The 12938-nt window shown below is 39.5% G+C and overlaps 1 protein-coding gene across 4 annotated transcripts in view; it reads left to right on the top strand.

Annotated features, from left to right (window-relative positions):
• Window positions 1-12938, top strand: part of coro2ba (coronin, actin binding protein, 2Ba) — a 44369-nt gene that overhangs the window by 26785 nt on the left and 4646 nt on the right. For all 4 annotated transcript variants that reach the window (XM_027281064.1, XM_010732696.3, XM_027281066.1 and 1 more), the window contains 6 exons: window positions 2448-2648; window positions 8662-8778; window positions 9467-9616; window positions 10512-10676; window positions 11980-12096; window positions 12216-12320. In XM_027281064.1, the coding sequence (XP_027136865.1) occupies window positions 2448-2648; window positions 8662-8778; window positions 9467-9616; window positions 10512-10676; window positions 11980-12096; window positions 12216-12320 (855 nt within the window). The remainder of the gene's footprint in view (window positions 1-2447; window positions 2649-8661; window positions 8779-9466; window positions 9617-10511; window positions 10677-11979; window positions 12097-12215; window positions 12321-12938) is intronic.

Here is a 12938-nt window from a genome sequence, read left to right as displayed (position 1 = left end):
AGGCGAGTCTCGTCTTTCCCTCTCCTCTAATCGTCCCTCAGGCCACTCTCTGCCGCTCTTCTGTTCTACATTAATTCTTTAACAAGCTGCCATTATGCTGCTCACACAAACATGACTTCAGGGAAGTCGATCTGGGTTTGAATGGGGTGATGCTGACATGTTTATATGCTGCATATGACCAGCTCACAGTGGAATCGTGTGCGTGTGGGTTGTATGGTTATTTTCATTATCGACTGACAACTAAAGGGCAAGAGAAGACATTCTCATGTTGTGTTGTCTCCTAAGTAAAAGTGTTACCTTAAATATGAAGCACAGAAAAGTACAGAAGTGTTATCAGTATAATGTGTTTAAATATCAAACTTAATAGTTAACATTAAGGGCAAGATACTGAACCCCAAATTGCTCCTGAACACTGTGTATCAGTGTGTGTGAATGTGATTATCTCCCTTCTGATGAGCAGCTGGCACCTTGCATGGCAGTCAATGCTGTCAGTGTGTGAATGTGATATGAAGTGTAACAGTGCCTTGAGTGGTCTTAAGACTAGAAAGGCGCTGCATAAATACAGTCCATTTACTATTATATTTATTTTATATGTATTCTTTTAATCCTAAGACATTAGCTTGTAGGCTGTTTGTTCCTTGATGTAGACAGTATTGTCTCTTGCTTGTTTTTGTATTGTAAGAATTTCTTTTGCCCGTGCACATTTCATTCATATTATGCCTTTGTTTGATTTTTGGTTGTGGACAAATAGCCACTACAGGTAGTTAAATCTGTTACAGTACAGTAGATTTTATAAACACAGCTTATGTTTTCTATGTAGAATCTTAATCTGAAACTAGCTGTCAGAGAAATGTAGTTAAATAGATTTAAAGTGTATACTATTATAGAATATTCTGCTGATAATGGTTGCCAATAGAGTATGTAAAATTCAAAATCCTGCTCTGACACTAAGCTTAATGCGCTGTAATGATGCTGTAATGATGCTGCGGGGTCAGTGCAGACATATTTCAGTGCTGATGTGAGGGCAATGTGATCACCCACACTATTGTAGCCTACTGGATGCCATTTCTCCAGTCTGGTTTGAGACGGAAAGGGACAGGGAAAGACAATGGCAGCAGCATGGTCTGAGGATGTTTCTATTTGCATGTGTAGACCGCTCCCACCAGTTCCCCTCCACATCCCAAGAACAATGCTGAATAGAGGATTGCCTGATGTCATCCGGCATTGCTGCTACCGATCTGAGAACAGTCATAAATCCTCTGCGCCCCAGTTCCTGTTGTGAACTGATATGGTCCATCAATAGCGTCATACTCATAAAGACATCCGGTTTCAGAAGATTTCTCAAAATGTGGTCACGTTCATCAGCGAGAAATTCCTCCAGTTTCTCTCCTTATGGGTCCAGGGGCATTTGAAGTCCACTTCCTGCGGCTGGGTCAACTTTTGAGTCGTTACGCAGAGCCAGCTCGTGCCAAAAAATCAAGAGCTCCGTCAATGCCTTCTTGTGGTGGAGAGACAAACAAAAGGAGAGTCTTGAGTCGAACGTAACCACTTCTCTTTTGTTGTGTGCAGTGGCTGCAAACAAAGGCCCCTTCTCTGTTGAACAAGATCTATGTGAACCAAAATAAAGTGACAAACAACAGGACATGTACTGACTGTAATCGGTTGTGTGTGACAGAGATTAATCAGTTTGGTTTAACTGTCCTTCCTGTGATTAATTGCTCGAAAGAAACGTCTTTTATTATTGCGTCTCTATCTTGATACATTACTCATTGGCTCTCAGGCAACATGAAATAGTGTCAAAACGGTTTTCACCCGGTTTTCACCCTCACACCCATGACCAATTTGGACTATTTCCCACAACTGCATGTGTGAGTGTTATCATGTCTGCACAGATGGGACAGCCCACCATGCAACTGTGGGTTTGGTAGATGAAGGATTTAAAATTAGGCTTCAGTAATTCTTTATATGTAATCATAATCATGTCAAGTTTCAAATAATACTTGAAGGATGAAGATAATTATACATTGGATTGCAATTTATGTTCTTGTGTTTAGTTCTTAATTTACTAAATTGGACACGCCAGATGGAAAATCATGGGTGTCATCTTAAGCATAGTTTAACCAGGATAAATAGATTGTACAAAGTATTCTTTCTGGATGACAAATCCAGTTTGAAGACGTTATTATTTACTGATTCTGTTCAGTAAAAGTATGTACTGCTCATGTTTTAAAGGATATATTATAAGTGCTTGTTTCTTGATTTTGGGTTGCTTGTTGGACAAAACGAGAAATACGTCAGCTTGGACTGGGAAAGATTGGGAAGGCCAACTATTTTCTGACATTACAAATTCAGTAATAATGAAAACACTTGTTAATTGCAGCCTCAGTAAAGAAGACAAAGTAATATATCAGAATATTCTGATTCACATATTTATTTATCTTCCTCAGATGTCATGGCGTCCAACCTACCGAAGCTCCAAGTTTCGAAATGTCTACGGAAAAGTGGCCAACCGGGAGCACTGCTTCGACGGTATCCCCATCACCAAGAACGTCCATGACAACCACTTCTGCGCCGTCAACTCGAAGTTCGTGGCAGTCGTCACAGAGAGTGCCGGCGGGGGCTCTTTCATTGTTATACCTGTATCCCAGGTAACTAGCACTGTAACACACACACATTTACTGTTTGTTTAACCTTGGTCTTGCGCTCTTTGGAGACTCCCGAGATCATTTACCTACTTTACTTCACACTGTCAACATTTACATTATGTTAACAGTCACAACTTGAGTTAAAGACACAGAGTCAAAGGTGTATTATACTTTACATTTGTTAAGGGTTTAGACCATTATTCTTTTCTGTAGCATTATCACATTACTGTGGTTTCAGCTCCAACAGTTTTCACACAAATTGGGCACAGACACATGAGCATGCCAGTCTGAAATCTTCAAGGCATAATTTAAAGCCAGTGTTGTACATCAGCCAATCAGATCAGATGAAAGTATGCTCGTATTGCCCATAAACAAGATAAAAATGCACTGTTGCAATGGAAAGTGTGAAATTCTTTTTCTTATTACTGGAAGACACAATGTTCTTCTTATAGAGAATTCACATTCTGCTTTACTGCTGTTGCTGGATTGGATTTATTAGGTCTGATATAGAGACTATTCTAAATGTTGCTATCATGCCTATCACTGTATGAATTGTGTATGCTGATTGTTGGTGATTTTTTATGTATATCTTTAATATGAACAATCAAGTACACATATGAGTGTTATTGTTGCATAGGTCTATCGTGTAGTCTGCATCTTGCGCCACTGTGTAGATGACAGTGTGTAGTTCTGTGAAGTGCTTTGCCTCTTTAAGACAGACTCTGCCAAGGTACTTGAAAAGCTCTTGGCTGCCAAGCAGGGTCGAGTCAAGCTGTTATCAGGCAGAAGAAGTATTCAGGAAGCTGAGCAGTTCTGTTGTCTGAAGCAGGGAGACCTCCGCTGCATTTCAACATATATCACCATGAGTCATGGAGAAAGACAGATTACCGACTGTCTGTGTGTGTTATCAATATTATCAGTATTACTGTTGAATTTAGTTAGAAACAGAACAGTGAAAAATGAATAAATACCCAAAAGGGCATGTCGTATAAAGAGTGAAAATGGACACATCTTTTTAAAAACATATATAGCAGACAACAGTTGTAAGCAAACAGGACATATAGTATTGCAAAGGGGCAAGATAGGAAAAATCATCTGTAGTGCTTGGCCAAGGTGTTAAAAAGGCTTCATTCAATTCTGTTTATTAAGATAAAATAAAAAACAGGCTGTGCAGATTAAGGATTGAAGTAGGATTGGACACAAATGTCAGAAAACAAGTGCAGTAGTGACATATAAACATGTAGAATAACATTTGTAGACAAGTATCTAAAGTCACAATATAACATAATACTCACTGTCATCTTTTCACACACATAACAAAAGATAAGGGATCATAACATCACTTTATATAATCTTTCTTTAAGAAAATATGTTTTTCATTTCATGTCTACCTTCACTCCTCTTTGGCTTTTTTTTTACTCAAGGCGGTGACGGCAGCGCTCTTTCTTTCTCAAACTCTCTTTGATTTGAGCTTTTAAATATGAAGAAAAGCTTCACAGCGTCACAAAATGAAAGTAACACTCGCTGAAATGATGTAGATAAAAGGTTGATTTTATAGATAGAAACAGAAGGTCCTATTAGCTTGTTGCATGTGTGACTACAAGGTATACAAATGATACGTGTCAACATAAGTTTACCGAAGAAACAAGTCAGTCCAGTCATGAAGAAGAAAGTCGTATGAGTCAAAAGACTGCTAGGGGTGGTTCATTTAATTATTATCAGGACTCACTCATGTTTAATACCATATACTTAATTTATTGAACATTATCATCTACAGCAACTAATAACTCTTAAAGTGAAGCTCATATTTTATTGCAGTGTTTTTGTTTTGTTTTTTGCGCTTTCCATGACCCCGTCTAAAGACCATAAGTTGATCGATTTCCACCTCGTCAGAGTATTGCACTCAAGCATTTCCTCTGGTTTCTGCTGAGATCACAAGTTCAGGGCTGGCTTTTATCATATTCAGCAGCAGCACAGATGACAGTTTCTGGTGGATGGCGGCTGCTGTTTCATGCTCTGTTCAAAACATCAAATCAGCAAACCTAAGCGACACTCTCTGTTAGACAGTTGAGAAAAGAATGAACAGTAAAAACATTTTTATTTTTTTTTACAGAAGGTGACCTGTGTCATGTTGGTGTTGAATAGTTTGGATGTGTAGATGATGCTGTTTTTTATTTATGACAAAATGATTGTACCACTTGATCTTTAAAGGCAAGCAGTCACTTCTTTGTGATGCTGAAATTCAGTCAAATGAGCCCACCACAAACTAAACTCTGTGGTGGGTTTGGCTAATGGCAAGGTGTGAGCATGGCAGACATATTAGGGTGACAGCCGGCGAGACAGCCATATGGTTGCCCCCAGACAACACTACTAGCAAGTGGAGGGACTACCGCTGGCACCACCTGGCACACAGGCCGGCCCAGAAACTGACACCGAAGGTCATAAACACCTCTTCATCACCTCAGACAAAGAAAGCGAAAGCAGTGGGTGTGGTGCTTCAATCACTGCTGCTGCTACTACTGCTATACTATTACTACTACTATAATTTATAACCATTAAAGTCATTTTCAAGTAAAAATTCTAGTAAGAAAGTAATCTTAGTTTACAGCTTCTTAAATGTGATAATTTCCTGTTAATTCCTGTCTTATGTGATAGTAAACTAAAAATATTTAGTTTTTTTTAACAGACAAAACCAGCAAATTGTAGATGACACTGTAAATGGCTCTAAAGTCACACACGAAGATGCGCTCTGTGATATTGTGTAATGAATAAATTAATAAGTAATAATTGTTAGTTGCTGCCTTGAATAAACCTACTGTTTATTTTAACCGCTGGTTCTTTGTTTCTCGGTTCACCAGCGGGCCTAAAGCAATATTATGTAGGAATTTGTGCTTTGAGATTACGGCCCAGGAAACATGCCTAACTAACATTAGATAGCAGTAGCTACAGTTCACTGTGGTTTCATTAGTAGATGCCGTACATCACAGAGTTGAGGTCCAGCAGCTGGAGGACATCAGAAAACCAGACAACATTTACCTGATTACAAGTCAGTGTAGCATCAAAATGATTCAGAAATTGTTATTTTATGGTACAAAAGTTAAACAATGTCACACATCACATTTCACATATCTTTATTTTATGTTAGGATATGTGCTGTGTATACTTAAGTTATTTATGTAGGGTCATTTACAGTGCAAGTTTTAATGGCATACAGTATAAACGAAAGGAATCTCCAACCGGTTGATAATGCAAATTTTCATAAATGATTAGTTATTTTGCTCAACTATATTATGATTGTGACTCTACCACAGAGTCAATCAGTGACCAGACCACCTGACTGACCGGACCACTGCAGACCTGCTGCTGCTTACATATGCACATTAACATGTAATACACCACAGCAGCAGAATATCAATTCAACTTGATAAACATGACTCAGCGTGTTCTTTTTTAGGTTAACGAGTGGCCAGCAATATGGGAGGATGTGTGAATAATAACTTCCTCTGCTCTCTGAGATTGATGGCGTTTTGAATCAGCTGCAACAACAACAGTAAATTCTTGACTGCGACAGCAAGAGAGAAAAGACACAATTGCAAGTATTGCACTTGTGTTATTGAATCCACAACAGTTGTTCATTTCCTCCTGTTAACATTATTACATGTTATAGCCAGAGGAGTCAACAATAATCTCCTGTGCTGCTGTTCCAATAGGATGTACTGTTGTAATATTGTAACCACGGAACAGCCGCGGTAAACCTCGTTAATTAGGATTTATTGGGAATTACAGATTAATAAGAGCTGGTAGCACTCAGGGTGTGGTGTACTGGAGCTGTTGGTACCGGCCCTGCACATCTGTGCATCACCAGGAGTGCTCATCTGAGCCACAGATTCAGGAAATGAGCTGCTCAGGGACAATGAGCACTAACGTAGGTCTGTGTCTCTATCCTGCCAGTCATCCAGATAGATGTTAGCACTACTTGAATTTCATGAATTTCCCTCGGGATCAAAAAAGTATTAATCTAACTATCTATTTTCTTCGTATCTATTTTGTTTTTGGTTTAATTTTGACTCTTAATTATGATAGAGAGATATCTGTTCAACCAAAATGTTTCAAATCTCAGCACTGGATAGAGCTCTTCTGCTATCCTCATTATACCTCATGGACGCCCTGAACCCTGTAGCTCCCAGCAGACCTGATTTCTTTGCAGGTAATTAGTTCCAGCTAAATAGGGAGTCCCTTAGATCCCATGTTATTAATGTTTTGAGGCCATGTTAAAACCTCACAGTCACTGTAACATTTATAGAAAAAGCAAATGTGTCATCAAAACTTGGATTAGCTTTACTTTCTTGAAACATGTGCATGCATGGAGAACTTACCGTGGTCAGAAGTTACCAGAAAAGCGTCTTCAGTGCTAACTTTCCTTCCGTCTTTGCCTCGTCACGCTGTCTTTCCTCTTTTATTGATTGAATTGATGCCCTACTTCACTTCAGTGTCAGGTTTTGGATGGTTCCTATTGAATTTGGCATGTGTGCCTTATCTTGTTAGCAAAGCCTTCAGTATCTTTGGCAAAGTGTGAACATTTTTCTGTGGGAAGACTTCCTGCTTGCTGCCTTTTAGCTGGTTAACTATTGAATGATTTCCTTTCTTTTATGTACATATTATGTATGTATGTGTCCTCGTTGCTCTAACTTGCCAGTAGCAAGCTAATATTGATCAGTATGGATAAACACTAGCTGCGAAATTTACCATTTATAAACTTGCACATGATTCTGTTAAATCCGAGCCTGTATGCTTGTATTTCACCATTTAGCCTCCTGAAGTGTGGCGGAGGCTGAAAACTCACTATTTCAATCTTTTTGGAGGGTTAATACATTTTCCAGGTCTCACTGAAAGTGACAAATATGTTATTTTTGAAAATAGACTTTGTGATGGCTTCATAATAGAGTGACTCTTCAGGGTTGAGTGAGGACAGTGCCTGCAAACACGCGCACACTCAGGATTTCAGTGAGGCATGACCTGGCGCTCCTAAACAAATCTCTGAGGACATAAAAAAAGAGGTCAGTGGATTGAAGGGACATCAAACATTCATGACATCATGACCGACATTAGGAGGTTTCTGTCATCTGTTGTTATGAGCCACTGCCCCTCTGTGGATTCTGCTGGTTATTGCAATAACAACAGCGATGCCTCAGATGTCCCTGTACAATATCCAGGTCTGTGTTGTTTTGCTCTGGATTTATCAAGTCATCTCACTGATGTGATTCAACTTTTATTATATTAGTCTTTCATGTTCACATCAGTAGAAGCTCAGAATAGATTTTTTATAGATGAAAACATCACTTACATCCAGTAGCAAATATAATTTGTTAAATAACCTTTTCTGATGCAGTACACTGGATGTTTTATAAATCCACACAGGCACTTTTATGTGAAGAATACAAAAGACAAAAACACAAATAATAATCGATCTATTTTGTTTTAAGTCTCAATAATGTACAAATAATATTACTTATTTCACCAAGCTCTTGACAACGACTAAAAATCAGTCTCAAATTTACTCTTGACTTATTTCCTTTTTTTGTCTTCGTCCTCAGTCGTCCCTTTGCTTATGCTGCCCAGTTACGTTGCCCGCTCTGGTTTTGGTGGCCATTCTGACATTGCCCCCCATTTGCATCTCCCTGCCGTGGACCTGAAAACCTCCTCCTCTTCTCGGTGGTCCAAACTCCTGTGGTACAAACACTAACTCTGTGCTCTGAGCTCGCAGTAACAAACTTAACTAGCAGCAGCTATGGTTTACAGTAGTAGTTTACAGCAGTTTATTTTACTCTCCATCAGGAAACTCTATAAATCACAGAGAGCTGAGGGGAAGCAGCTGAAGGACATCAAAGGGAAAACCAGAAAACATTTTCTCCATAAAATATGATCCAGTTTCACCAACATCAGTGAAACAGTTGGTGGTGTGTGACCTACTCAGAATCAAAACAAAATGACTGAGTTCCTTGTGTGTCTGTTTCAGTCTGGCCGTCTGGAATCTCATTACCCAAAAGTGTGTGGCCACCAAGGCAATGTACTGGATATCAAGTGGAATCCCTTCTTTGAAAACATCGTAGCATCCTGCTCTGAGGACACCTCGGTAAGTGACCCCATTCTTTCTTTTATCGAACAGATTGATTGAAGATAATTAGAAAAAAAAGAAGTGGAAAAACATATTGCATCTGTGAAATCATGGGTTTGTTAGATGCTGAGGTTGACGCCCAGTGGCCCAGAAGGCATTGATTCAGAGCATTTGTACTGGACACAAGCTTGTGATTGGATTTTGCTTTGCAGTAGCTCTGGTTGTTGTTGTGATCCTGAAAATGGCAAATGACAGATGTGACTAGCTGTTCAGCAACTGACGACGTGAATAACATAAAATATCAAACATCAGTCACTATTACTCTTAATCTCAGATGTATATCATCATATACTAAGACCCTGTAGGCTGTTTTTTCTAGTAAGTGCACCTGTCATTACTCTACTGAGTATAGTAAAGCCATGATCGCACTGTGTCCTTTATAGTACTTTCACTTGTTGAAGGATAATCTCCTCTGGTCCAACACAGAGCTTCTAGCCATAGCTGTAATCCAGTCTAATCCTAATGCAATGGGCTGCATTGATACCATGTGCTATTTCTGATCAGAGGGATCACTAGCTGTGTCATACTGACTGTAGTTTGGAGCTCATATTAAATAGTGGCCTCGGACAAAAACAATACCTGTTCTATACAAACACCTGATTCATTATGTATTCACTTATATTTTCTGTGTGTGTGGACGTGGTAGGTGCGAGTATGGGAGATCCCAGAGGGCGGTCTGAGGCGCAACATGACGGAGGCGGTGCTGGAGCTGTATGGCCACAGCAGACGGGTGGGTCTGATCGAGTGGCACCCCACCAGCAGCGGCATCCTCTTCAGCGCTGGCTACGACTACAAGGTGCAACATTAGCAACTCCAGACACAACAAGATGGATTCAGCTCGGTGTATAGTGACAGCACTCTGAGTATGAATGATTTAATATTGAAAGCAGGTCAAAGAAAATATTCCCTCTTAGACACTCAAATGTTAGATATTGTCAGGAATTACTCTGTGATGTTGTTGCTGGATTCATCAGTTAGTTGAAAATAAATTACGTTTAAATGACCTGAAAACTGGAAATTACACAACAAACCATAAACAGGAACCACAATATTTAAACATTTTAAGCCATGTGGCCACTTATGACAAATACCAGTTAGCACTGTTTCATGAATTCAAAGAGTATACGCACAAATTATTACAAATGTTACCGCTGACACCTGCCAGGCTCCATAGTAATGTGAGGAAACAGATAATTCAGTTAAAAGAAATGTGCAACACATTTACCACAGAGTTAGTAAAGCTAAACTATTCCCTGTACGGAGCGAGGAAAGGACGCTGATTGTACAGTCTTATATTACAGAGGTATAAGTAAACAAGAACTCTTTTTCACAAGTCAAATTCAGGCTCACAACACAATCACGTCATTGATTTGAGCTCCACGCCCAAAGCAACCTAACCCTTTCTTCTTTTTCTTTTTTGAAACAAAACATAAACAACATACAAGTGCTCTCTGTATACACAAAGATATCAAAACCATCAAAAACAAACCACCATCCAAACCAAAATTAGAAAAAGAAAAAGAAAAAGGAGTCCCACAGCCACCCCCAACTGTCGCATCAGTCACCCTATACACATACTGCGCCTTCTCTCATCCATGTATAGTGGAAGTAAAAATAGAAATTATACAAGGACACGAGACAATGACAGGGTGGATGACGTTAATGAACCTAACCCTTTCTGATTATATCAGATCCTGATCTGGAACCTGGAGATCGGAGAGCCGGTGAAAATGATTGACTGCCACACTGACGTCATCCTCAGCATGTCGTTCAACACCGACGGCAGCCTGCTGGCCACCAGCTGCAAAGACAAGAAGCTGCGTGTCATTGAGCCGCGCTCAGGGGTAGTCCTTCAGGTGAGAGGGAGGGGGCCGCGTGAAAATTTAATTTACTGATGCTGATGCTACTGAATAAATTATTAATGTTCTGACCATATGTACTCTATATCAAATGTGAATAGTAATTATGATCATGATATGTTTCACCTCTACTGAACCTCTCATCTACCACAAGAATTCAAATTATAGTATCCATGTATTTGTGGCTGATAAGTCAAAAATAATGGTACATGGAGACTTCTGGTCGGTATGGAGCGGTTCTTCATGGCAAGTGCCAGGCCCATTAGTTTAGATTAAGTGAAATCGACCTACAGTGATATTTAATAGTGTATTTCCACAACACATAAATGCCCCCCGACAGACAAAGTGAGCTCCATAAAGAATTTATTTTCTCAGTTTGGTGTGGAAGAACATGACTGGCCTACAGTGAGCCCTGACCTCAATCACACGTTTGGGATAAACTGGAACCAGGCCTTGTCGCCCAACATCAGTACCTGACCTCGCTGATGCTCTTGTGGCTGAGTGGGGGAAAATCCTGCAGTCATGTTCCAAAATCTTGGAAAGTCTGAAACCATAAGAGCGGAGGCCGTAGTAACGGAAGAGTACTGCTCATGGTTTAGGAATGAGATGTTTAACAATGAACTATTGTGGCACTTTGGCCATATTGTCTTTCTAGTTCTTCAGCTGGTGTTGAGCCCCTTGAGGTCACTGTAGGAACTGCAGCTTCACAAGATTATTTATTTATTCTGATTAAATTCATGCATATCTACAGACTTTTGAAAGATTTACTGTTCTTGTTGTTGCTCCACACCACTTGTGAGCCACCTAATGTTTGACCTTGATGATGTTGCTGCCTGATCACCATGAAATGGTTTCTGATTAGACCCATGTGTTGAACCCCTGCTGCATCAAGTGGAGGTGATCAAGACCAGGCAGCAGGAGGAAGAGGAAAAGGGACAAATCATGAAAATATTCTGTACCTGAAAACACAGATTTACCTCCAAATATTCCAACAGAGTTTTGGTGTTTCATTTAAAAAGTAAATGATATGTAGGTAATATATATGTAATTAGTATAAAGACTGTTTGGAATGATTAGATCTTAATTAATTAAAATATTTAACAAGAGTATGGGTAGTCCCCTGTTATAATAAATAATCTAATTAATAATCCATTTCAAATGTTCCAATGAACTCATTCTTGACCTCCAGATGACAAAAATGCAGCTCAATATAAGTTGTCACATGCTTTCTCTGTATTGTCACAACAATGTGAAGGCCTCAAGAATAAACACTCTATGCTATGTCTGTTTGCTCCACCAGCAAGCCTGTTGTAAGAACCACCGCGTAAACCGAGTGGTGTTCCTGGGCAACATGAAGCGACTCCTCACCACGGGGGTCTCTCGCTGGAACACCCGGCAGATTGCTCTTTGGGATCAGGTCAGACGACACCTCCATATGGCTCATGCCTATAATGCCAGAGTGGGTGGAGTAAGTGTGTGTTTGTATTTAACTCCCTGTGTGTGTGTGGGTGTGTGTGTGTGCTTTGTTCTTCCCAGGAGGATTTATCCATGCCAATTGTGGAGGAGGACATAGACGGCCTCTCAGGACTGTTGTTTCCCTTCTATGATGCTGACACACACATGTTGTACCTGGCAGGAAAGGTTAGCACGCAACAACAAGGAAATTATTAGAACTGTATTTATAGTCCACAGAATGTTTTTTATTTTTATGAATAATTATAATAAAACTTTATGATGTTTGTGGTGTAAAAATGTGTAGAAGAGGAAAGATTATATAATAAAACATTTTGGTCACAGTTCAAGAGTCACACTTGACCTTATCACCTGACGAAGTAATAGGATATAGGCAATCAGTACAAATTAACAAAGCAATATTCTACAAAGGTCAATGATGCCGTTTTTAACTTACATAATTACATTATGTAAGTTACATAATATTTTTTAAATGGGGCCATTTTGAATAGAACAAACAAGTCAAAGTCAATGAGGACAATAAGATAAATTTGATGTGTCAGTGTCAAATAAATATAATAAATATATATTAATGTCTTTTGTTTTTTTGTGCCTCATATTTGACACCAAGCTGGTCGTCCTTGTGTTGTCCATTCACTAGCAAGGACCACCGCATCAGCAAGATGCATTTAAATAAATGAGTGAATACGAGAGCGAAAGAGGGCGAGAGGGTTAGGACACACCTGTCTATGTCTGATCGACAGCAATGCCAGAGTTTATCAAGATTAACATTCTCTGTATCATCGT

This window comes from Larimichthys crocea, chromosome VIII (genome assembly GCF_000972845.2).
Source record: "Larimichthys crocea isolate SSNF chromosome VIII, L_crocea_2.0, whole genome shotgun sequence".
Lineage (NCBI taxonomy): Eukaryota > Metazoa > Chordata > Actinopteri > Sciaenidae > Larimichthys > Larimichthys crocea.
Note: the sequence above shows the minus strand (reverse complement) of the source record. Positions and strands in the feature narration are given on the sequence as shown.